Source organism: Hoplias malabaricus, chromosome 16 (genome assembly GCF_029633855.1).
Source record: "Hoplias malabaricus isolate fHopMal1 chromosome 16, fHopMal1.hap1, whole genome shotgun sequence".
NCBI classification, from domain to species: Eukaryota; Metazoa; Chordata; class Actinopteri; order Characiformes; family Erythrinidae; genus Hoplias; species Hoplias malabaricus.
The window spans coordinates 3015548-3039049 of NC_089815.1; the positions used below are offsets into that span (position 1 = coordinate 3015548).

The following is a 23502-nucleotide window of genomic DNA, read 5'->3' on the forward strand; positions in this document are numbered from 1 at the left end:
CCTAACTGCACTCTGAACTCACAGCCCACCACATCACACACCCACGGTTCTACCTACAGCCTCCTGAAGGCCCCGCTGCACCTGGAGTCTTCAGCAACACAGAATTTTTAGGCCTTTATCTAAAGGAAACACAGGTTTTTGCTACTCTACAAGAGTTTATGCAAGATTTATTTATTTTTTGTTATAAATACTTGTTTATGTCAATACTTCTGAGAGCGCTACTATGGAAATAACACCACAGATAACCCATGTCATCTATTTGTTGTGGCAGTATGTAATAGACAACCTTTGAAAGGGTGTGCTGTGCTGGATCCAGTGGTTTTCTCCTAGACCAGACTGTCCAGTCATCACTGATTTGAAGACAGCAATCATACTTCCATTACAATAGGCCTTCACAACCCGGCTACTCATCAAGCTGATGACCAGAAAAACAGTCGCAGGAATCACTGAACCCACTAACTGACAGGAATGACCCTGCGATGCACTAATATGCCACCAAATAAACATTCCTCATCACATCATCATTTCCATGCTGTTGCGCCTCGGAAGGGCATTTCCTTCCCGCTGTTTCTCCATCAGAGGCACATCAGCTCTGATTCACGCTCGGCCCCTCGCAGACTGCCACGAAGGTTGATCACATTAGGTGGCTGACATTTTGCCTGTAGCTAATGGAGCTATTAAAAGAACACAAGCCGTCTAGCTGGCTTGCCGTCAAACTGCAAAATGAGGATGTAAGGGGGGGGCGGTACCAAAAAATAAACAGCTGCATTCACAGCCCCTGTTCTGAGATGAAAAAAAAGAAGGGAAAAAAAAGCCAACCTCCTTTTTCCTCTCTTTCTAAACAGATGTTCTGCCATAAGCCAGAGTCGGGCACGGTGCACTTGCTCCTGCAGTTCAAACCCTATCAAGATCAAACACAAAGCAATCACTCAGTTCTACACTCTGCTGTATACGAGGCCATATCCTACATTTGTGAGGTTTTATGGAGATTTAGTCTTTAGAATTAAAATTGCACTTAGAAGTCTGCTTTCTAACTCAACCCCTGTGCATGTGTTTATATTAATAACTATTTGTTTAAATACTAACACAGCAATAATGATTAAAAACTGCATTCGGATTTGGAAAAACCCCAGCTTCTGTTTTAAGTAGGCTAACCACTGTCTTACTAGTTTTACATCGTTAATGACATCTAACTCAACACCACAGCTCCACCTATAGGCAGGATTTTAAATTGAAGGCTGTAACTGAAATGAGCAGGACACTCTCTAATGATTGATTACAGCTCATTTAAGCTGCACCCACTGCAACTCCGGGGGTGGTGGTGGGGAACCAAACAGTACCTCTGAAGTCCAGAACACACCATCCAACACCAGTAAGTGACATGATCTTGGTGTTAATGGGGATGAATGCAGTCAAATCCCCACAGCAATGTTCTGACATCTACGCTAAAGCCTTCCAAGTCTCTAATCAGTTACTGTAGGAAAAAAAAAAGATAGAGTGCATTACATTTTAAAACAAATGAGCAGGTCATTTCAAAATGACCATGTATTAAAAGGTGACACTCGCTAAAGGGAAAACTTATGCATGCTTTTGTATTTCCACTGGGGTCTCCTATAAACACTCAGTGCAAAAAAACAAACAAAAACATCCATTTGTTTTCTGTGAGATTAAAGATTTGTGTCAGGAACCATATGCTTCCACGAGCCAATGATTGGCTCCCTTGTTGTGACATCACAATAAGTAAATTAGCATAGAATCACCGTGGTTTGGGGTAATCCCAATGTTTGGGGTGTGGCCAGCAACAGCTTATTTGCATAAAAGTGACAGAGCCCTTAAACAACTCATTCTGAAAGGGACTGAAACTGGCAAGAGCTATGTGATAGTTATTTTGGACAAAACGCTTCATGAACAATTTTGTATAACCGATAGAACTATTCTAACTTGTTTAAAAAGAGGTATAATATGTCCCCTTAATAATTTGGGGACAGTAATATATGTGAAATGATTGGGGGGAAGCAAGACACAAATAAGGCAAGTAAATTTGTTGTGAATTTTAAACGTAATTTAATGTACACACTTAAAAAAAACAAAATAAATCATCCAAGTACATGTATCCTGTACATCTACTGCACTTCAAAATAAACCATAAACGTTTTCCTACCCCAACCCCAAAAACACCACACACAAACGATTTCTGAACCTTATTTCAATTTAAGCCATCACTTTTTTTTTTTTTTATCTTTTTCTTCTTCCTGTAATGCAATAATCATTGACTGTGTAAACAAAAAAACAAACAAAAAACTAATATTATTCACTTCTAAACTACTGTGCTGCAAAGAAAAGCATAGAAACCCAGGAGGAAGCTTAAAAAGTAAAACAATCAAGAGGCTCAGTCATCTTTTTCCAGGCTTTTGCTTCCTCCAGGACTTCGAGAAGGGGACCGACTGGAATGGGGGAGGGGGGGGGGATAAGAACAAAACCATATAAATATAAATAAAAACCAGTCAAAATCACTCTTACTGGAGCTCAGTCTTCACAGAAACAATACAAAAATCAATCCAGACCCAATGCAACCTCGGGTAATTAAAGAAACCTTACCTTTGTTTCTGAGGAGAAGCTCTAGACTTGGAATGGCTAAAAATAAAACAAATAGTTCCTTCAGTTTACTGAGAGATACTTCTGTTTCCTTGTTTATTTCCCCCTGCCACATCGCATCAGAACATGTAGCATTCACTACACGGGTCATAGATGGTGTGAAATACTGTCAGAATAAGAGAACTCAGAAGACAGACTGCTGTTAACAGAATACTGGACTTGGATGATCATTCCATAGAATCTGATCATTCCTTTCATCGTTTATGCTTCGTTCACTTTGATCACTAGGAAGGTGCATTAATCTTTACTTTAAAGATCGCTAGATCGCCTTGGGAGGATTCATGCGCTCTAATTAATTTGTGCATCCTGGACTAATTAGCTGCACAGGCACTTACCAGTAAAAAAACATCCCATATTTTGCATCACAGGACATTTGAGTTCAGGATTTCTATTAAAAGTTAATTAAAAAAAGAAAATGCTGCAACAGCTAAAGAGCTTAACATTGTTAACCTTTATTTTTTCCATGAACTGGTCTCTGGAGTTTAATTAAGTAAAACCGACAGCCCTTCTACAGTCGAGAGGCTCTGCTTTTCTGGATATCACACGCACATTCTCTTTTCCTTCTGCTTTTTAAAAACAGTGAAAACAAACTCAGAAATAAATAAGAGCTGGCACACAACTAACAAGTTGGTGATGAAACAGTGTGCGTTTACCTCCGAGGTGCAGATCCAGACCTTGATCTCCCAACCGAGCCAGATCTAAAAGACAAAGAAAATAACACTCGACATCTTGGTAATAATCTATTTAAAAGCAATTCAAACAACTTATACATGAATATTAAGCAGTGCGACAAATACGATCATTTTGTGGTGGTTTGATGAAGGGTTTTACCTGCTTCGTGGTCGGGAAGCAGAGCGAGAATGGGACCTGGACCTTGATTTAGACCTTAAAACGCAAGAAGAGTACATGATATCATTAATACAACATAGCCTTGTAATGGACAGGCGGTCCGACCACCTGCCTCACACCCAATCATTTCGCGGTAGGAAATCTTATGTTGGGACCCACCAGGACCTCCTGGGCGTTCCAGATCTGGACCTCCGGGGAGAGCGAGAGCGTCGAGGAGAGAACGACCTCGACCTAAAACGACAAAACACGTTTGCATTCGTTAACTTCACCGCATGAGCGCAGCATGCATTCACACTTCGTAAAACACACTCACAAACACTCACCTCCTGCCCCTGCTTCGGCTGCGCGAGCGAGAGCGAGAGTATCTCCTCCCGCCAGATCGTGAGTGAGAACGAGAACGAGACCTGCTCAAGGCCATAAGAAAGGAGAGATGGAAGAATGGATGGAAGGAGGGGAAGGACAGAGAACTATCTTTAGAGTGTGATCTACAGTTGTCAGCAAATACAACAACAATTTCACATTATTTCTTCTTCTGATTCTCTCCCTGCCTCTGTCTGTTGCTAACTCTCTCTGCCACTGGCCTCAGCAGTATATGAACGACAAAAACAGTACAGTGTTTGACTTTAGCATTAAAGTAGTTGTAATAACTAACACTCTAAAGAATTTCTGTGCATATCACAAAAGGTTTTTTTAATCTAAATCAAAACAAGACAAAATATAAGAGTTTACTACATTACTGATTACACTGTAACTGAGTTCAGGCAAAGGAAATTAAAGTAAAAGAGAGAGACACATTAATTGGTACTTAAAATAAACCTTGCAAGTTTGCAGGTCGACCCTCTTTGGAACCGAGGTCTAGCAGATCTAGGCGGTCTAGAAGTATCTACCATCAGCCGACCTCTGCATCTAGTCGTTTTCTTCGCTTTCTAACGATGATCGCACTGACAGCCAAATCGCTTGATTGAGACTTGATAGAAGTGTGCTTTTTCTAGACGGGACGTGGTCTGGGCGTGGTCTCGATGCTCTCGTTAGCAAAAGCATGGGCCCAAATCGATAGCCGAATTGACTCGTATTGGCAAACAGCAGGTTTGGAGTGGGGAAGGTGGACACATGCTTTTTTTTTTTGCCAGCGTATGAAACATTTAGTTGCAGGTAGAAGTGGCAGGAGTCTACAGGGATCTGTTCACGCCATGGTCAAAGCAGGTGACCGTAAGAGTGGAATTTTGCTAGATGCCTCGTGAAATCGTAAAGGGTCGTGACACTCTGAATCAAACGATGAAACCTGAAAGGTTTTGACCAAGTGAACTGTTAAATAAAATCGCAAACAACATTTGAGCAATATATTCAACACACTGGAAACGAATATACAGGACATAGCAGTCAAATGGGGAGAGAAAAAAGAGAAAGAGAAGCAGCAGTTGCACCAAATAACCAACATGTAGACAGTCCCGCTCTACCCAACAGAAATATGTTACGACAGGTTTTTAACAGTACAGGTTTCATCAGATTCTTTGAGATTGCACAAGTGTAGAACTGTAACAGGTGTAAAGGTACGAACTACTGATCTGTGTGTTCTTACCTGCTTCGTCGGCGACGACTGTAGCGGTGACAGTCGTACGCATAGTGGCCCTTCTCGCCGCATTCGTAGCAGCGGTCATTGGGGTCGAAGGGACGGCGGGTGGGCAAGCGGTCGTAACGGGAGCGGCGCGGCATTCCTGTAGATAACTCCACACGTACACGGGTTCCACAGATCACTCTAAAAGACACCGTTCAAAAGGAAAGAAACATAGATGGAGTGCTGAAGAAACCATAACTGGCTCAAGACAGGACAAGAGATAAACCACTGCTCCAGAAATTGGACGCACACTCATTCATTTACAACATCGTCCCATAGAAAAATATATTTTTAGATTAGTTTTTTTTATTTTTCAACGTTTCAAACACTGAATATTTCCAGGAATAGGTTTTGTTCGAACAGAATGGTTATCCGTCGCTTTAGAATCAACTACAACTTGGTTCATCATTCTGAGCATGTTACACAGTGTTAAAATCATGTTCCTTCATGTGTACCACAGCTGTGCCAATTTTTTAAGCAGTTTCACCCATTCAACCTCATAGCGGTGGCTCTTTAAAACGGTCTGCACTGTTTGAACTAAACTACCCTCTACAGCTAACCTAGGGAAGTAACTGAATTAGATTTCGCCTAAAATGGACGACTCAAATGCTTCAGTAATTCCAAAGAGCAAATTACCAACACTGAATTTCTGCAAACGTAAAATAGAAACCCTCTGACCACTTCCACCTTTCGAATGATGCAGTGTGATGTGGAAGGCTCCTACTGTCCTAGCAACAGCGAAGAAGTGGGATGGCGGCATGTCCGTCCACTTACTTGCCATCGAGGCCACGGACGGCATCCTCTGCGTCTCTGGGATCTTCAAACTCCACAAAGGCGAACCCTGGAGGGTTTCTAGCAATCCACACAGTTCTCAACGGCCCGTAATAACCAAACGCCCGCTCTAGCTCGCCTTTCCCTGCACCAGTGCCCAGGTTACCCACATAAACTTTAGTTTCTGTAAAAGGAGAGGAACAAATATGGTGCTGAGGTTCAGTAGCGTCTCGGGCTGCAAAGTGTACTGGCTTTTCATTTTTACTGCAATACTGTACTTAGAAACAGCAAGATTGCAGAAGCCTGTAAAATGTAATTCACACTAACACATCACGAATCTGATATTTCATGCTGTTAGCATCTTGACCTTGAGATGATCTTATTGTGGGTATTCGGCTGAATCAAATAACGTGGGTCAAAATAATGCATACTACCATTAGCCAGATCTGCCTTGGCTTGCATCAACCTGCTTAAGAGTTCTCAGATAGTGGTGGGAATCTTGCATGTTCCTAACTGTAAAAGTGGTCAACAGGATACAGGCTTGGTTGAGGCACGCCAATGTTCCTGATGCTCTGTCTATTGAATCGACTGTTCTAAATACGTCTGCATATGACACTAATACACATCTAAACACCTCAAACCATGAGTTACACACAATAAGTATCTCATCCATTTTAAGATCCATGCACGAGTATAAAATTACATGAGTCAAAAATGCTCAAAGGGTCAGTGCATTTGCAGAAGCTGTTGTGTTAATAAAATCAAATCGGTAATTTGCTCTTGGAATATTCCACTGCTGCTGTAAGCTGTTATTTTGTCTCTTACAGATATGCATTTAAAGATAAACAATTCAGCTCTGATACATACACAGTTTTCAGTGTTTATTATTTAGACTTTCTTCAATCTTTGCCTTTATTGGAGCCTCTATTCCAGTCAGGAGACTCATACTCTAATTAAAAAATTTATTTTTTTACAATGTTTTTACAAGAGGACTTCAAATCTGCATTTTAGAAATTCCTGTTGTTTTTTTATCCTCTTGTAATCTCACAGTGAATGAAAGAATGGGTGAAAATATTCCTTTAAGTGAAAAAATACACACACACACACACAAATATGCTTTGAAACTGTAGCATTCCAGAACCTTTCAAATGCGCAGATTCAGACAGCCACAGCTTCTTTCGTCATAAACAAACCTAAGGAACTAATCCCATCAACTTTCAGGTTGGATTTTTTGAGCAGGTGATTGGTGGAGGGGACTAATCACATTTGGAGGTTTAGCGGTAAACGGAGGGTGAATTTAAGCCATTTTCTTTAGTCCTCCCTTTTTTATATTTACTTAAACGTTTTGGGAAATATCCCCTCCAATATACATAACGTTTCTTGAATTTACGTTAAACTTGTGTTATTTCTGTTCAACAATTATTGCGACACTAAGATAAGGTGAGATACCTGTGAAACAACTGTATCTCAACCAAAAACTAGGGAACGTAGCTGGTTTTACCTAAAGAATTATTTGTTTAAATGTGTGAGATACGTATTAACAGGAAGCCCGTGGAAATGATAATGAAACCAACAACAACATTCTGTAGCAGTGAACCGTAAACTTTTTTAGAGCAGTTTGCGGTAACGTTATTCAGAATTATTTACTTCAGACAAACAACGGTCTAAATAAAGGCCTCGTTAAACACTGACAGTTGGTATAACACGTTTCTTCGTTTTTATATCAGAAACACACGGAGCTTACACGCTAGCTGGACACTTAGCTTAGCTTATTTTAGCAATCTTAGAACTTATCGGAGCGCGTGCTGCTCCCGCCATTCGTGCCGCCATTACAGCGCGAGCCTCACATTCTGGGCTACGGCTGCTATAAGAATAACCTTCCCGCCTTACACGTCGAGCGTAAAGTCTCTGTTTCTATTTAAGAGACTCACCTCCTCCGTGCCGATTGTATCTTGACATTTCCCTCTGCTACTTCCACTAAACCCGAACGGAGCGCCACAAACAAGCGGAACCAAAATCCCGAGCCTGCCGGAGCACAAGCGCCCGCGAAACCTGTAGTTCATAAACACTGTTTACAGTAGGCTTGAAATGGGGGTGGAACTACAAATCCCATGGTGGCCACTGCCCAAGATATTCTAAAGTGTGCGAGAATACTTACTGGTCAACAACGAATTTGAAAGCTCTAAACAAAGTTAAATGACAAGGAACTGGTCCTTGTAAGGATATGTATGACTGTTTTATATCTGTGCTTAACGTAATCACTTTAGAAGAAACAGTTGGTGTATTCACATAACAAGTTTATTCATGTGTGAAAGAGGTTTTTAAAACTCTACCCTGCCTGGTGCTCTCAGCTCATACAGTTTTTTCGTTAATATAAAATAATATAAAAATAATAATAAATATAAGTTAAAATAAGTTAATAAAAATAAGTTAAAATAATAAAAGTCTGACGTACTCATGCGTTGTTTTCGTAAAACAATATTCTGCCAAAAAAAGCGGTAGTCTTTATCGTCTACAGCCTCTCTCCAGTCCTGAAGGTGGCGGGAATCCATTTTACAGATGAGGGTTTATTTAAATCTGAAGAAGAAGTGAATGTTGACTCTCGGAGCTGTTAATGATCTCTGGTGTTGCCTAGTTCAGTTATTGTGTGTGTAATATAAGTAGAATGATATGTTGGCATTCTTAACTGCGGGTTATTTTACACTTTGAGGTAGATAACCTTCCTGCCTCGCTTACATACATCTGTACTCTGTGTGTGTGTGTGTGTGTGTGTTTGAGTGATGAGTGACTGGTCGAGGATGAAGCCACAGGAGTGGCAAAAGTACTTAAACCACGAGGTGAAAGTAACGGGGATCGATAAACAGCAGAGTGAAGGCTGGGTGTTCACCGTCGACCCAGTGTCTGCCAGGTATTAACACTCGAAAACATCTCATATAGCAACTTTTAGCCCACATCTTAGACAGCAATCGAAGATTTGTGTGTTATGAGTTGTACGAACCTCCACTTGCAACTGTGATCAATGATTTGTTGTTTGTGGGGAAACAAAGATCTAGATACAGCAGCTTGTAAAAAATAATAACTTCAGAAAGGTAATGATTCTGTAGAAGGCATTACATCACCTTATCAAACACCAAAATCTACTCGTTTGACTTGAGTGTGAATGCTGCCCCCTTGTGGAGGATCTTCACACTACTAAATGTGAGTGTTCATGCTTTACAACGTCGGTGGGTAAAATATCTTCAGCATGATTAAACCTAAATGGCTGATTTATTTTTACAAATATACCTCAGCACTAAGTTAAACAGTCATCATGCAGATTTTTAGTATAAATATGTAGTTTTTTATGATATCACAAAATTGGTCGGCAGCATTCACTGTTTTTGTTTCCATTGTATACAATGTTGTGTGTAGTATGTCTTGATGTTTTATGTTTAAAAATGGATGCTCAGTAACAGTTTTTTGCTCTTCATCCTTTTCCACAAGTGTGGTCCTTGTGAGCTTCCAGGAGAAAGGAGAACCCTGCGTGAAGGTGGTGTTGGGTCACGCTGTTAGAGAGATGGAGGTCATCAGGGAGGGAGATGGAGAAATGGAGAAGAAGCTGAGGTCACTCTTCATGCAGGTGGGCGGTCAGGCTTTCAGTGCTGAAGAGCTGAAAGAGCGCAAGGAGGATCTTCGCAGGTGGCTGGAGGAGAACCTCATTCCTGTTACAGTGGAGGGGGATGTTCTGCAGGTGGCCAATGTGCTGACCATCAGTGCCCCCTATGGAGCGGAGCAGTGCAGCAGCAGCAATGAAATAATTCTGGCCCGAGTGCAGAGTCTAGTAGAAAGCAACATGGGAAGAAAGGACCAATAAAGAATGCATCCCAGGCTTTGGGGGTCAAAGGACTTTAAGCTGTACCCTCTCTGTGAGAGCAGTTCATAAATCCAGATTGTTGCTGCCCAGAGGAAAAACATATCTCAATTTCTTGTGTTTATTTTTTTAAGAACTGCTTGTAATTTGCAAAATTGAAATAAATATAAATGTCTTTCCATTTTGAAGTTACTTCAGGTCACTTTTTGGACACCAGATATATCTCATCTTTCCCTAAAAACAACAACTCTAGAAGCTGCACTTAATTTAATGCAAAATGACGAAAGGGTGTGTTGTTTTTGGCTGCAATCATTCAATGTACAGTGGGACATCTGTGAACAAATGACCCAAAGATCCCAAAATATCCAGAAAATGGACTAAATTTGTCCACTTTAAACGGGCACTTTGGAAAGGACCATCCGCTCACTCCGTTATCTGTAGCTCATTTCACTGGCGCTTTTCCAACAATATGGGCATGTAAGGACACCAACGAAAGGTGTTCAAGAGCCTCTGTAACATGGAGGTAAACAGGGTAAGGACACTCACTTCGCCTGTTTTAGTTGGTGTTAGTTAACGTTAGCTTGACTCGCTAAACTCGGTGCTCAGATTATACTCGGCTACGTAGCTGCATTACGGAGGTTTATAGTGTCGGATGAATTCGAGTTCGACTTCGATCACATTTACAAGAATAACGGTACCTCTACATTTGAGTTTAGCTTATTGCTAGGCTATTGTCATGAATAATGTTGGTTATTTAGCTAGATACTGTCATAACAGTCAGTCATAACGGTGTTTTACCGCGGCGTTGTTCAGCTGTTGTCCACCAGTGACGTCACGGTCGCGTTCGAGAATTTCCGTAGAGAGCTCGGGTTTTTCCGTCAATTTAATAAAATTGTCAGTTTTAAAGCAAATTAAGCTGCTATTTTCATTTTAATTCATACTTATATCTGTCAGTAACTACAATAATGTCCAATATTCATTGGAGGTCCATTAAGTGGTGCTTAGTCTTTAAAGCTGCCAGGGTATGAAATGTGTTTAGTGTTTTCTAAGCATGTCCTTTTTTTCTCTCAAGAACCGTATTTGTGGTTCATTTAATGTGTTTCCTTTTAGTTTCAGGTGTTATATTGAGATGTGAAGGTTAAACAGCGGGCAGATGTCAAACTAATATTTATGCACATTTTGTAATAAAATATTTGCAGCAAATTTATAATGTTTTGACTAATTCACTACAAACTACACGTGTAACTACATTATGGTTCAACTACTGAACAAACGCTACAATAAACTCAAGAGAGGAGTGAGTAAAATAGAAATAAAGTCATGTTGATCTTACCTCTACCTCTTCTTAAACAAAATTAGTACAAAACAGATCAATCAGCCATAACATTAAAATAATGTTATTTAATCTTTGGCAATTTTATTAACGGACCCTAAGAAGGTGCTTGTTGCTGTATAATGTATTAGCTCCTTTCCACCCTCGTTCTCAATGGTCAGGACTCCTACGATGCAGATGTTGTTTGCTGCAAAATGTACAAAAACATCATGCTTGGGAATAAAAGCAGCATCCAGGAAAGGCCTAGACCTTTAAGAGCAATGATGAGTTGAGGCTTTGCCAAATAATGCACATTTCATTCATTCATTCATTATCTATAACCATTATCCAGTTCAGGGTCGCGATGGGTCCAGAGCCTACCTGGAATCATTGGGCGCAAGGCGGGAACACACCCTGGAGGGGGCGCCAGTCCTTCACAGGGCAACATATTCGCACACATTCACTCACACCTATGGACACATTTGAGTCGCCAATCCACCTACCGACGTGTGTTTTTGGACTGTGGGAGGAAACCGGAGCACCCGGAGGAAACCCACGCAGACACAGGGAGAACACACCACACTCCTCACAGACAGTCACCCGGAGGAAACCCACGCAGACACAGAGAGAACACACCACACTCCTCACAGACAGTCACCCGGAGGAAACCCACACAGAAACAGAGAGAACACACCACACTCCTCACAGACAGTCACCTGGAGGAAACCCACGCAGACACAGGGAGAACACACCACACTCCTCACAGACAGTCACCCGGAGGAAACCTACGCAGACACAGGGAGAACACACCACACTCCTCACAGACAGTCACCCGGAGGAAACCCACGAAGACACAGGGAGAACACACCACACTCCTCACAGACAGTCACCCGGAGGAAACCCACACAGACACAGGGAGAACACACCACACTCCTGACAGACAGTCACCCGGAGGAAACCCACGCAGACACAGGGAGAACACACCACACTCCTCACAGACAGTCACCCAGATCGGGGCCCCTGGAGCTGTGTGACTGCGACACCTACCTGCTGCACCACTGTGCCGCCCTAATAATGCACCAGTGATAAATAAAAAAATGTAAGTGCAGTGAGAATATGCAGGGATCACTCTCTGTAAAACATCATGTGGGAACTGTACAAATTGATCACATTCATCTTCTAAAATCCTTCCCCAAGGTATGAGGAGGGGAGGATGAAACGTATAGACTTTTAAAGATGCACCCAGCAGTCACAGCGTCTACGGAGTACTGCACATAAGCTTCATAGCATTATAATGCAATTAATCATCAGTAATCAATTAGCCTTTAACTGCCCGGGTCAATCACATGGGCTCTGAGTGGCGTCAAAAACACAGTGTAACAACTTTCCACAGCGAACAGTGGTATAAACACTTTTATTCCCTTGTTTTAAGAAGGCAACCACTTTTCTTCTTAATATACTTATTGGCAAAACAGAAATCATTCAGAAAATAAACGTTCTAACACATACAGAACAATCACTTTTTTGTGTTTCGTGAATGCTTGAAAGTACCTCTTTGGTGTGGGAGGGAAAAACAGAAATGATTCAGAAAAATAAACCTTCTAACACGTAAGGAACAATCACTTTATGTTTTGTGAATTCTTGAAAGTGTAATGGCAATTAAACCACCGTTAAAAATAAAAACATTAGATTTCGAAAGAAATAAAGTGAATGTTTCAAGAATAAAGTCAAAATATTCGGTGAATATATTAATAAACGCTGCTGGATTTTGGCTGAAGGGTTAAAGCCGATGTTAACCACCTCCATGTGTTAAAATAAAGGAAGTTGACTGGATGATTTGAAGTGATAAAGGTATATTCTTACTCCCCTGACACATCAGCACCAGTCTGTTTTAAAATAACACTGAAGTACTTTCTGGAAATAAGTTTGTTACTTTATTTTAAACACTTTATCGCCGTTTAATTCTCAAACACTGATTTTATCGTCAAATTATTTGGACTATTCTTGAAATATTAAAAAAAACATTCTTTCGAAATCTAATTTTTTTTTTCTTTTCATAGCAGTGTCTATTAAACACCGTTTTAAATAAGTACCCTTTTCAGCGTGGTACTCTGGGACTACTGGCGCACAAACCGCTCCCCTTCACTTGAGCGTGAAGTTAAAACAGCTCTGAACACTGCTCCTATCTTCATCGCTCCCAGTCCCTTTTCTTTAAGCATGTTGACGTGTGGTTAACTCAAAGGAACGGAGGTTTTCCAGCATCGTGCTGGCCTCCCAAGTCCACTCCCATTGGCCGGCACTGGAGTACAGTCTCTACAGTACCACTTAGTGCCTGTATCACTTGCAGTCAAGAGTGTGCCGTATTGTGTTTTTAAATTTTTTTTTTCTGGTTTAAACCGGTCTACAGTCTCTTCGTTATCCAGCATAAATTTTTGTTGTGACATATTTTTCCACGTTCTTTTTCTTTAAATCTGGTCCTGGCTTAGAACTGTAGAAGGAGAGGGAGGGTCACGTTCTGCTGGACGCACAATACGGCTGAAAAGAAGCAACATATAAAAACAAACAAACGAATGAACAAAAAAAAAAAAATTGACATTGACAAAGCACACAACAACAGTTACATGAAAGACAAAGGAAAAGTATGTACAGAGACCCTCAAGAGGGCTACGTAATCTCAACATAGTTTGCACTTTATGAAAACACAATCATCTTTGAATGGTTTAAGGGCACATTTTTTGTTTTGTCTTTGTTTTTTAAATTTTTTATTTTTTTTCCTTTTTTCTTCGTTTATCCTCAAGGTCCAACACTGGCATTTCTCACCACAGTTATTTGTCACCGACTCTCACTTCTCTGCCGCAGTCTTTAGTGTTACCTCTCTCGGTTCAGAGAGCATTTACGAAGGGTTTGCATTCTCCAGAAGTGGTGGGCCGTCCCGGTGCACGGAGGGGTGCGCCGGCTCCCTTTTGTAGGTTTTGGGAGGCAGTTTGGGGATGGCGGACTGCGAGGTGCTCTGGCGGGGAGGTAAAGGGGGACCCGCAGCCCCCTGCAACGGCTCATTGTCCAGGGGCTGCAGAGGTGGGGAAGGCAGGTGCTTGCGTGGACCCAGGGGCGACGGCGTCTGAGGGGGCAGGGGCGGAGGGAAGGCGGAGGTGGGGAAAAAGTGGCTCTGCTCGCTGCGGCGCCCCTGAGGCGGAGGCTGAAGCAGTAGAGGGGAGCTGGAGAAGACGTCTGGCGTCCGCACCGGCTCACGCGGGGGCAGTGTGGGGGGGCTGTCTGGAGGCTCTGACACTGAAGTGCGGTCTGAGAGAGAGTAACGTGGAGAGTAGACCTTGCCTGTGGGCTGCCTGGGGGGGATGGCTGGAGGGCTGTCCAAGTGCTTTGACATCATCTGAAGAGAGATGGGAGAGAACGGGCGAATATATATATATTTTTTAAATAAATAAACAAAGTCTTTGTTGGCATTTCATCTGCAGGGATGTGCAATCACGTACTTGGCCTCATTTTAATAATTAAAAAAACGTATTAATTAATACAGAATGGTTCATTAGGTTCAGACATGTTCACTGTTTAAAGGAAAACAACCCTTAAATCAGCAGAAATTCATTCATTAATTTTCGGAAACCACTTCAATCGGTTCAGGGTCATTCAGACCCACCTTCATTGGAAGTTGGTGTCTTTAATTACTACTACATTAATTAGAAGTAGACTAACAACATGCACAGTTTGCAAACGTATAATTAATGACTAAAATAGATGTTGCTTATTTTTAGACAGCGGAACGTTTTACCTTTGAGGGCGAAGACTCAGCTGGGGCAGATTCTGGACGTCTACGAGGTGGGACAGGGGGAGGGATGGGGGCGTCCTCTGCGCACCTGTGGAAACTCACCATGGAGGACACTGATGATGACCCTTGGAAAACAGACAAAAAGAAAAAGGGTGTTAAATGATATTACCTTTTATGACAGTCACGTAGACACTATGGGGAAAGATGGAAAGTGAGAGTGGTTCATACATGGCCTTTCACATGACCCTAAGACACCGAACATAATGTTCATTTATCATTTGCCACACTGACTCATCTAGTGATGTATGATCAGTGGAGCCCACTGAGCTTCTGTGGAGGTCTGACTGAGCGGGACAGTGGAGACAGAAGTGCAAGAGAAGGGGGAAGGCACTGTCACACACCAGCGTGCACACTGGACACGGAGGCTTGGGCATGCATAAAGGGTGGAGGTCCGAGCCCTTGACTGACAGAGTTAGGCTGTGATTGAATTTCGTATGTTTACTGTGTCAGAGCCAATTTGGAACTAAATGATGTACGTAATTAGCTACATTAGCTTTGTAGCTCCAATGCCAAACTAAATAAAAACATACGTTAAGACCTGGGGTAAGATGAACATATGAAATGTTGGCAATGTACTACATAAAATACGTGGTTCTGATGAAGATGGTGTATGAGAGAATGAGAGGAAGGAAGGCAGTAAAAAAGTGAGTGGACGGGGGGCATGAAAGAGTGAAAGACAAATATAAGAAGATAGAGAGAGGGCTTATACTGACGTGGGCCATGAGGCAGAGAAACCGGGGCAAAAATGGTGTCGCTGTCTGGCAGCAAAAAGAGAAGACAAGAGAGAGAGAGATACCCTGAGAGAGGGTCAAAGAAAACAAAGCCTCAGACATAGAGAGGCATCTGAGTGTAGCAAAGTGAAAATGGGACACATTAACCTCATACTAATTAATAAAATGACACGGTATCATTCCACCTTTCATTAATCTGGTAGTTAATATGCAGGTTACATGTCACAGAGAATGTAAAATGGGTTAGTTGACGTCAGTGTAAATGCCATAATCCAAGAAGCGTGCATCTCAGTCCTGATCCTGGTGGGACATTGTCCATCATGTTTAAGCTGTCAGTTTCAGAGGGAGTTGTTCATTAGCTCAATAGCTTCCAGGTGCAGAGCAGAGGAATCTCTAACGTGTGCGGGGCAGTGGCCTGCCGTAACCAGGATTGAGAACTACTGGTTTATGCCAGCTGGTTTTTCACAGCCACACAAGAGGAGCTGCGTGCTTAAGTTTCACCTCAGTATAAGTCAACACATTGGGAATGAGCGTCCATATATGAGTGTGTGTGTATATATGCAAAGCTGTGTATACATACTTGAGTGGAAGGGGCTTGAAGGACCTTGTGGAGAGTCGAAGACGCTGCAGATGTCAGTGGAGCTGGATGCTGCAGATGCAGGTGGGGGTGTAAGGGGTGTGCGTGGAGAGTTGGGGGCCGACGCCGCGCTGCTCTCCGTCTCGCTGTCTGGGATTCGGCTGTAGCTGATCTTCCGGGGTTCGTTCTGTAGTGGCGTGGGGTGGCGCATGGTACCCGGGCGACTGGAGGACGGCCGGACGCCCGGAGACTTCAGAGTGCAGCTGTACTTCTTAGGCTGAAGGTGTGGGGCATTGTGAGAAAAGACTGGTTTTAGCATCAACTAGTGGTATGTTATAACCCGTGAACAGAGCTGATCTATGTTCAAAACTTACAAATCGCGGAAGAGACCGTGCATTTCGGGGCTCAATCTCCAGAGACTTGTTAAAGAGATAGTCTGTAAACTCCTTCTCCACCATATCCTCCATTGGATTCAGGTTCTCAAAAAATTTCTTCATTGTGGTACCATAAGGAAGGAGCAGAGAGAAAAAGAATAATAATAATATTAGAAGTGATCTGGATTTCAGAAAATAAAACAGAACGGAAACCAATTCAATATTGATACATAATACAATGATGTTTTCTTTAAATGTATAATATAAAGGCAGCTGGAAAGAACTGTAGCGTAATGGTAGCTGACCCGTATGTCATTCTCCACCCGTAAGCAGTATGGCTGGTTCTGGTACTGCTGGATCTCTCCTGTAATTTCTGCTACTTTCCGCCTCTTACTGAAGTTGATCAGCTCTTTACCGTGTCTCTTAAGGAAGTCTGGATTGCCTTCCTCCGTTTTCAGAATATTTGTTAAATATATTCCTGAAAACAAGTACATCATGTGAGAACAAGACTAATAACATCCAATGACTTCTATAACACACAATACAGTGGAACCTCTACCTACGAACTTGATCCGTTCCGTGACCCGGTTCGTAAGTGGAAAAGTTCGTTTCTCGAGTCAATTTTCCCCATTTAAAATAATGGAAAAGCAATTAATGTGTTCCAGCCCCCACCCTGAAAGTCACCCTTTTTTGCACTGATATATGTTTACAACACTCTCAAATTAGTAAAAAATACATGTAGCGTTACTAAAAATAAAAGAGAAATACAGTGGAAACAGTAATAAAAAAGAAATAATAAAGTTGTAAGTGGTTACACATCGCTACCTTGACGACGTGACGACTGGCTGGAGGAGTAACACAGGCACTGGCTGTATGACGGGAGGTGGGGGTGGGTGGAATAACGGAGAGTAGGCGGTGAATGTGGGGAGACGAAGCGTAGATACGGTTTAACTTAGCACGAATTTCCATGTCTGCTATTTACGCTAATGCTAAATTGCTAAAGCTACAATGTGCTAATCTTAAAAGCTCACTCAAGTCTGGGCGCTGGGAGACTCGCCTATTGGGGTCAGTGGCCATTTCCAGCCGCCGACTCGGCGGAGCCTCGGGTTCGTTTCTAGAGTCGTGGTTCGTTGGTGGAGGCAAAAACTATTCAAATGCCTGGTTCGTATCTTGGAAAGTTCGTTAGTATAGGCGTTCGTAAGCAGAGGTTCCACTGTACTTATATATATGCTAATTCCCATTATATTTGGTAAAATGAATCTTTTTAAATGTACTCCCATTGAACTTTATAAATTGTGATAAAATAGAGAACTTACCAAAAAAGGGAACACACGGGGGATTAATGGACCTGAGTTTGGCTAAATATTTCTTATAATGGTCCTCACTGAGTTCATGGGCCTCTTCTAAGATCTTCCTTTGTCTGCTTGGTATTTGCTGGATTGGCAAAAAAAAAAAAAAAAAAAAAAAAAAAGAAAGAGAAAAACGCACATGTTAAACTAAGCATATTTGGAAAAAACAATAAAAAAAAAGGCCAAATTTTCAACTAACAAACCTCATAAGAGACTGTGAAAAGGTTCAGGCTTAAAATCTACCCGTGCCTTTCGCCATCTACACAGCGCTTACCTCAAAGGTGTGGTCAAGTCGGTAAACAGGTGAGGAGTTCATGGCACTGACCACCTCCAGCACTCCATTAAAATTATTAAGTTCCTGAAAGACTTGTAGGATCTCAATGATGCGTGCCACCACGGCTACACGCTCCTCCAGATTCTCCGTCTCCACAATGCACCTGAAAAGTACGTTCATGAAACCACTGCTGTTACAGAGTTTGACTTTACGCACAGGTCAATTCAATTCAACTGCCAAAAGACTGGCAAATCCTCTAAATTATTGTCCTGTAAGTCAAATGAAATTAAGATAAAAAAAATCAAATCACCCTAATTATCAAATATGCATCAGCCAATAATGGTTTAAATGCCCATCCTTATAAACAGCCCTATCTTAACCTAAAGCATGTTTAAAATAGGTCCAATAGAAGAGTCTCACTTCTCAAACCACAGTGTGAGGTTGGTGGTATGGCGGATCATGCGCAGCAAGTTGGGGGAGTTGAGCTCTTTGTCCTCTTTTGTCCACACACTGCCCACCAGCTCTGAAGGCTGAACTGACCTAAAGAAAATAAAACACATACAAAAAGGGTCATATTAAAATTCAACAAGTATCTTATTCAGGGGCGGCGCAGTGGAGCAGCAGGTAGGTGTCGCAGTCACACAGCTCCAGGGGCCTGGAGGTCTGTCTGTGAGGAGTTTGGTGTGTTCTCTCTGTGTCTGCGTGGGTTTCCTCCGGGTGACTGTCTGTGAGGAGTGTGGTGTGTTCTCCCTGTGTCCACGTGGGTTTCCTCCATGGACCACGGATTACGGTTACAGATAATGAATGAATGAATGAAAGTATCTTATTCATGGTTTCACAGCTCTTAATGTTTTAACCAAGCAGAGTTTGTGATGTGATTCCCAGCCATGTAAATGTGGCACTTATCTAACACCACGAGTCAATTAGGATTCTTCATGATTAAATCTAATAGCTGCGTTTAAAAGCCTAGGCGGCGGCAGAGGTAGGACGTGTCCTCAGCAGAGCTGTCCTATGAAGACTCGTTCTTAGCGACCCGATCACAAAAACGGAACGATCTAGGGAGGCTGCGTCGTCTGCCTTGAAACACTAGCAAGATTTTAAGTGAAAATATGTTGTATTTGCTTATTAATATTATCCTGAAAGACAATACTATTAAAAAAAATATTCAAACTCATAATTATATATTGGAGACCTATAAAAACTACATCTTCAAACCTTACATTTTAACTGGGATTAAAAATAACACACTACTAAAAGGTATAGAGACAAGTAGTTTAGTTAATGAACTATTTTACACTTCACAAGGTAAACGAACTCTGAAGGTCTGTTTTTCGTCATGTCTTGTTTAATTTCTAACAATTTCTCTACGTGCGCAGACAATCGTGGGTAACTAAGGGCCATGAAGGACACGTCTGCTGTCTTCTTCAAATCGCTCCAAACCTAGGCTGCTTTTCTCGACTGTATATGAAGGATTCCTCACATTGGAACAGCCTCCTGTGACGTAGCGGCCGAGAAATGCAGCCGAACTCGGCCACAGACTAGGCTTTGTAATGCAGCTAATATTTTATAATGATTTGAAACATGTTTTAATACACAAACCAAACCAAGTTAACCCAAAAAAGTATTAGCAGCTTTTCCTGTGCAGTGAAAATCTCCAAACTGTGCTGGACCAGTCAAGCCAATAAGAGGCAATTCAGGGCAGAGTAGTTTTTTCATACTTGCAGAACCTAGGCATTAAGAATCTGTTATTCAAGAGATGTGGTTTATTCTTCCATTACCTTTTATACGTTTTTATTATTATATAAAACATATACACTAGGGGGCAGCATGGTGGCACAACTGGTGGTCTCACAGCTCAAGCATTCAGGGGTTATGGGTTCATCCCCACCTCGGGACACTGTGGGTCTGTGAAGAGTTTGATGTGTTCTCCCTGTGTCTGGGTGGGTGTTCTGGATTCTTCCCGCCATCAAAATATACATGTAGGCAGGTGGATTGGTTTTTCAAGTGTCTATGTTGAGAGTATGTGTGTATATATATATATATATATATATTAAAAAGTTTACATACATACACACGTTTTTAAAGGGGGTTACCCTCAAAGCAATTTATTTCAAAGTTATTGCAATCTGGCACTTTTTCTATATCACGCAGTCTTGAGTAAGCTCTAGAAAAACATCAGAACGTTAGTACAATTGCAAGCTAACACTGTAACGCATTGGCACTTCTAGTCTAAACAATGTTTTAACACTGCTTTAATTACAAAGCTTTAACTCTGGCTCTGACCCAGCAAGTCTTTGAAGCCTCTCAGTTTGCAGACCTTGCTCACTGTGAGTGCACCCATTCAAAGCCTGGGAGAAGAATATGAGGCATGACTGGGGAGAGGGGTTTCGGCCTCAAGGGAAAAAGAAACACCTTGGGTAAGATGGTGAAAGTGCGTTCCCACAGGCCAACAGAGGTAACGGGAAGTGTGTCCCCATATTCCTGTGTGTGTGTGTATATGTATGTGTGTGGATACACAATGTGAACACACTCCACAGATACAATAAGTTGTACTCCCATGTCCTCCATTGTATTAAAGTGCCCCATTTTCTGGGCTGATAGCTGGCAAGTGATCAGAAAATATAAATACAAACAGGAAGTGGTCATGCCTTTCTATTATGCTCAATACACTGAATAAATTGGAAGACATGATTGATATCACTATAGCACAGTTAAAAGCCTTAAGAAAGGAAAGCCTTTACCTGTAGAAGTCTGATTCCAGGAGCGTGAGTTGACGAGCAATTTCAATGGGGTGAAGGGTCATAAGGTCAAACTGCTCAATCTGACCAGGTTTGCTGATGTGCCACTCGATTGGTGGAGGTAAACTTTCAAAGGTGATGTTGTGGCTTGGGCCGTTAGCCTGTGCCTGCTTCTTTCTCTGGATGATCTTGGTAATGGACTCTACCCATTTCCTCATGGCTTTACCTGTGGAAAGAAGCAGGAGAAGCAGCTCTTCAAGTTCACCGCTTGCTCTGTTAAGCCGCTAGAAACCACTTCACCTGTGTTAAAGATCTTTAAAGGTGGACAAACTTTAACGTTCCATGTACTGCTCCTAAATCCATAATTTCGAAACTTTAGACTCAACCTTCATTGTGCCATGGTCTAACCCTGATTGACAGTTAGGAACCAGGGTGTACTCTGACTCCTCACTTTGTTTAGAACCTTGCTTAGAAGACACGGGTAAAAAAAGCTTTCTTCTATCTCTAATATATTGCTAGACTTAGGCCCATGCATTTGTCTCATCCTGTTTTGATTACTGCAACTCTCTCCTCAGTTACCTAACAAAACCATTCTGCCCTCCCAGTACACTTAGGCCCTTTGATGATGGCTTTCCTTCCATCCCCAAAATCAGACTGATCTCTGCAGGGGGCAGATCTTAAATCTACGGAACACATTACCACAATCTCTCTGCTCCTCTCTCTCATCCTTCTCTCGAAGGAAACACACCTGTTTTCTCTACATTTTCATCAGCTTCCTCTTGTAAAACCTTTTTCCCCTCCCCTCCCCTCCCCTCTAAAAATGTTTACTTCTTGCATTCTATACACATCTATGTATCATTTTTCAATAACAATGTTCAAATGGTATTTTAAACAACACTGTTAGATCAGAAAAGCCAAGAGTGGTAGTGAATGCAAAAGCGTACCTCGGACCATGCCGATGAACTCTTCTAGCCGACGCAACAACTGGGCATCTCTCTCAAAGTCATAAAAGTGGTGCTCCACCCAGTGTCGGCATACATTCAGCACCCTGCAGGGAACACAGTAATGACTTTACAACTATTTCAAAGTATTAATTTTAAAATCTGAACTCAGCTTTATTTATAGAGCACTTTAATAACAATGACAGCTGAAACAAAGTGCTGTACATAGAAATAACCAATAAAGAGTAATAAATAAAACATTCAAAACTAACAAAAGTCTTATGCTGGGTCGAAAGCCAAGGACGGCACGGTGGCTTAGTGGTTAGCACGCTCGCCTCCCAGCGCTGGGATCTTCGGTTCAAGTCCCATCTGGGTGGAGTTTCCATGTTCTCCCAGTGTCTGCGTGGGTTTCCTCCCACAGTCCCAAAAACATGGAGGGTAGGTGAATTGGCTTCTCTAATAACTGTCCTGGTGTGTGAGTGAATGTGAATGAATGTATGTGTGAGTGAATGTGTGTGCGCCCAGATATGGATTGGCGCTCTGTCCTGGGTGAATTCCTAGTGCCTGATGTAGTCCTCCAGGTGGACGGTCGTTCCTGGTCGAGAGTACGCTGTGCGCGTTTGGCTGCAGCTTCTCGCCAGTGTGTGTGTGGATTGAGTGTTCTGAGCCGTGTGCATTGTAAAGCGTCCTTGGGTATTTAGAAAGGCGCTATATAAGTGTATGGATGGATGGATAGATAGAATATAAAAGGGTTTTAAGACTAACTTTATAAGTCGATAGCGAGGAAGCCAGCCTAATATATAATGGTAGGTTATTCCACAGTTTAAATGCAGAAATTGAAAAGGTTCTATCCCCTCTGAGCTTATGCTTGACCTTGGCACCTCCAAAAAAAAAAAAGCACTACCGCGATATTTAACATGGATCAAGACTTCTATAATGAAAGGACAGACTTTGAATATTAGTAGTAGCCCTAATTTGTGTGAGCATGTGTACCTGAGTTGAACTGGCTGGACGAACTCTTTGCGAAAGCGTTTAAGCTCAGCACTAAGCGGCTGGTCCCCATTCTCCATAGCCATCTGATCTGCCTCTGTGGGTTTGGGTTCTGGGATTTCAAACCTGCCAAAACACAAACAAATTAATAAATATATACACAAAATTAGACACCCTCACACCCACAACAGTGTATAAAATGGCTCTTCCCACCTTTCCATGAGAAGGTTCAGCAGCTCTTGTGGTTTACAGAATGACCTGTAGGTGGTAAGGAACGTCCGCACAAAATTGGGATCTGCACAGAGAAATCAAACAGACATTAACATTCATTCTTTATTTTTAATTATTCATTGTTCTCATTTGATTGTTGAGTCTGGCTCCTTTGTTTTGTCCTGTTTGGCTTTATATTGTCGTGTTGGTCAGTAGTTGACCTTGAGCTGTTGCTTGATGAAAGGTAAATATAAAAAGTCTTAAAACCACAAGTTACTCTTCTTCAACAACTTCTACATCTGTTTTGTGAACTGAAAGAATAAGTAAATGGAACAAAGCGAACGGTAGGTTTGTAGCCGCTCGAGGTGATTATGTATTCACGTCTTCAATTTGCAACACCACAGTTACAAAAGGTGCCTAAG

At 42.0% G+C, this 23502-nt stretch overlaps 3 protein-coding genes across 5 annotated transcripts in view; 1 reads left to right on the plus strand and 2 right to left on the minus strand.

Moving 5' to 3' along the window:
• Positions 1–2052: 2052 nt before the first annotated feature.
• LOC136671927 (serine/arginine-rich splicing factor 7-like) lies at positions 2053–7937 on the minus strand. Of its 2 annotated transcripts, XM_066647816.1 has the most exons (9): positions 7822–7937; positions 5894–6074; positions 5084–5260; positions 3828–3908; positions 3664–3735; positions 3487–3540; positions 3309–3353; positions 2599–2634; positions 2053–2444 (listed from the first exon to the last, which is right to left on the minus strand). In XM_066647816.1, the coding sequence occupies exons 1-9, from the start codon at positions 7847–7849 to the stop codon at positions 2390–2392; spliced, it is 729 nt and encodes a 242-aa protein (XP_066503913.1). In that variant the 5' UTR covers positions 7850–7937; the 3' UTR covers positions 2053–2389. The 2 variants fall into 2 exon arrangements, with proteins under 2 accessions (XP_066503913.1, XP_066503914.1); XM_066647817.1 differs by lacking the exon at positions 3828–3908.
• On the plus strand, positions 7220–9896 carry gemin6 (gem (nuclear organelle) associated protein 6). The gene is made up of 3 exons (XM_066647818.1): positions 7220–7330; positions 8669–8798; positions 9374–9896. The coding sequence occupies exons 2-3, from the start codon at positions 8671–8673 to the stop codon at positions 9741–9743; spliced, it is 498 nt and encodes a 165-aa protein (XP_066503915.1). The 5' UTR covers positions 7220–7330; positions 8669–8670; the 3' UTR covers positions 9744–9896.
• A 2551-nt stretch (positions 9897–12447) lies between these two features.
• The window catches only part of sos1 (son of sevenless homolog 1 (Drosophila)), a 39172-nt gene continuing 28117 nt past the window's right edge, over positions 12448–23502 (minus strand). The window contains exons 12-24 of one of the 2 annotated variants that reach the window (XM_066647638.1): positions 23084–23165; positions 22874–22996; positions 21884–21987; positions 20943–21165; positions 18622–18741; positions 18202–18364; positions 17895–18012; positions 16884–17056; positions 16579–16695; positions 16208–16481; positions 15610–15654; positions 14840–14961; positions 12448–14440 (exon numbers count right to left, since the gene is read on the minus strand). In XM_066647638.1, coding sequence (XP_066503735.1) covers positions 13946–14440; positions 14840–14961; positions 15610–15654; positions 16208–16481; positions 16579–16695; positions 16884–17056; positions 17895–18012; positions 18202–18364; positions 18622–18741; positions 20943–21165; positions 21884–21987; positions 22874–22996; positions 23084–23165 — 2159 coding nt within the window. In that variant the 3' untranslated portion in view covers positions 12448–13945. The remainder of the gene's footprint in view (positions 14441–14839; positions 14962–15609; positions 15655–16207; positions 16482–16578; positions 16696–16883; positions 17057–17894; positions 18013–18201; positions 18365–18621; positions 18742–20942; positions 21166–21883; positions 21988–22873; positions 22997–23083; positions 23166–23502) is intronic. The other variant, XM_066647639.1, reaches the window with a different exon arrangement.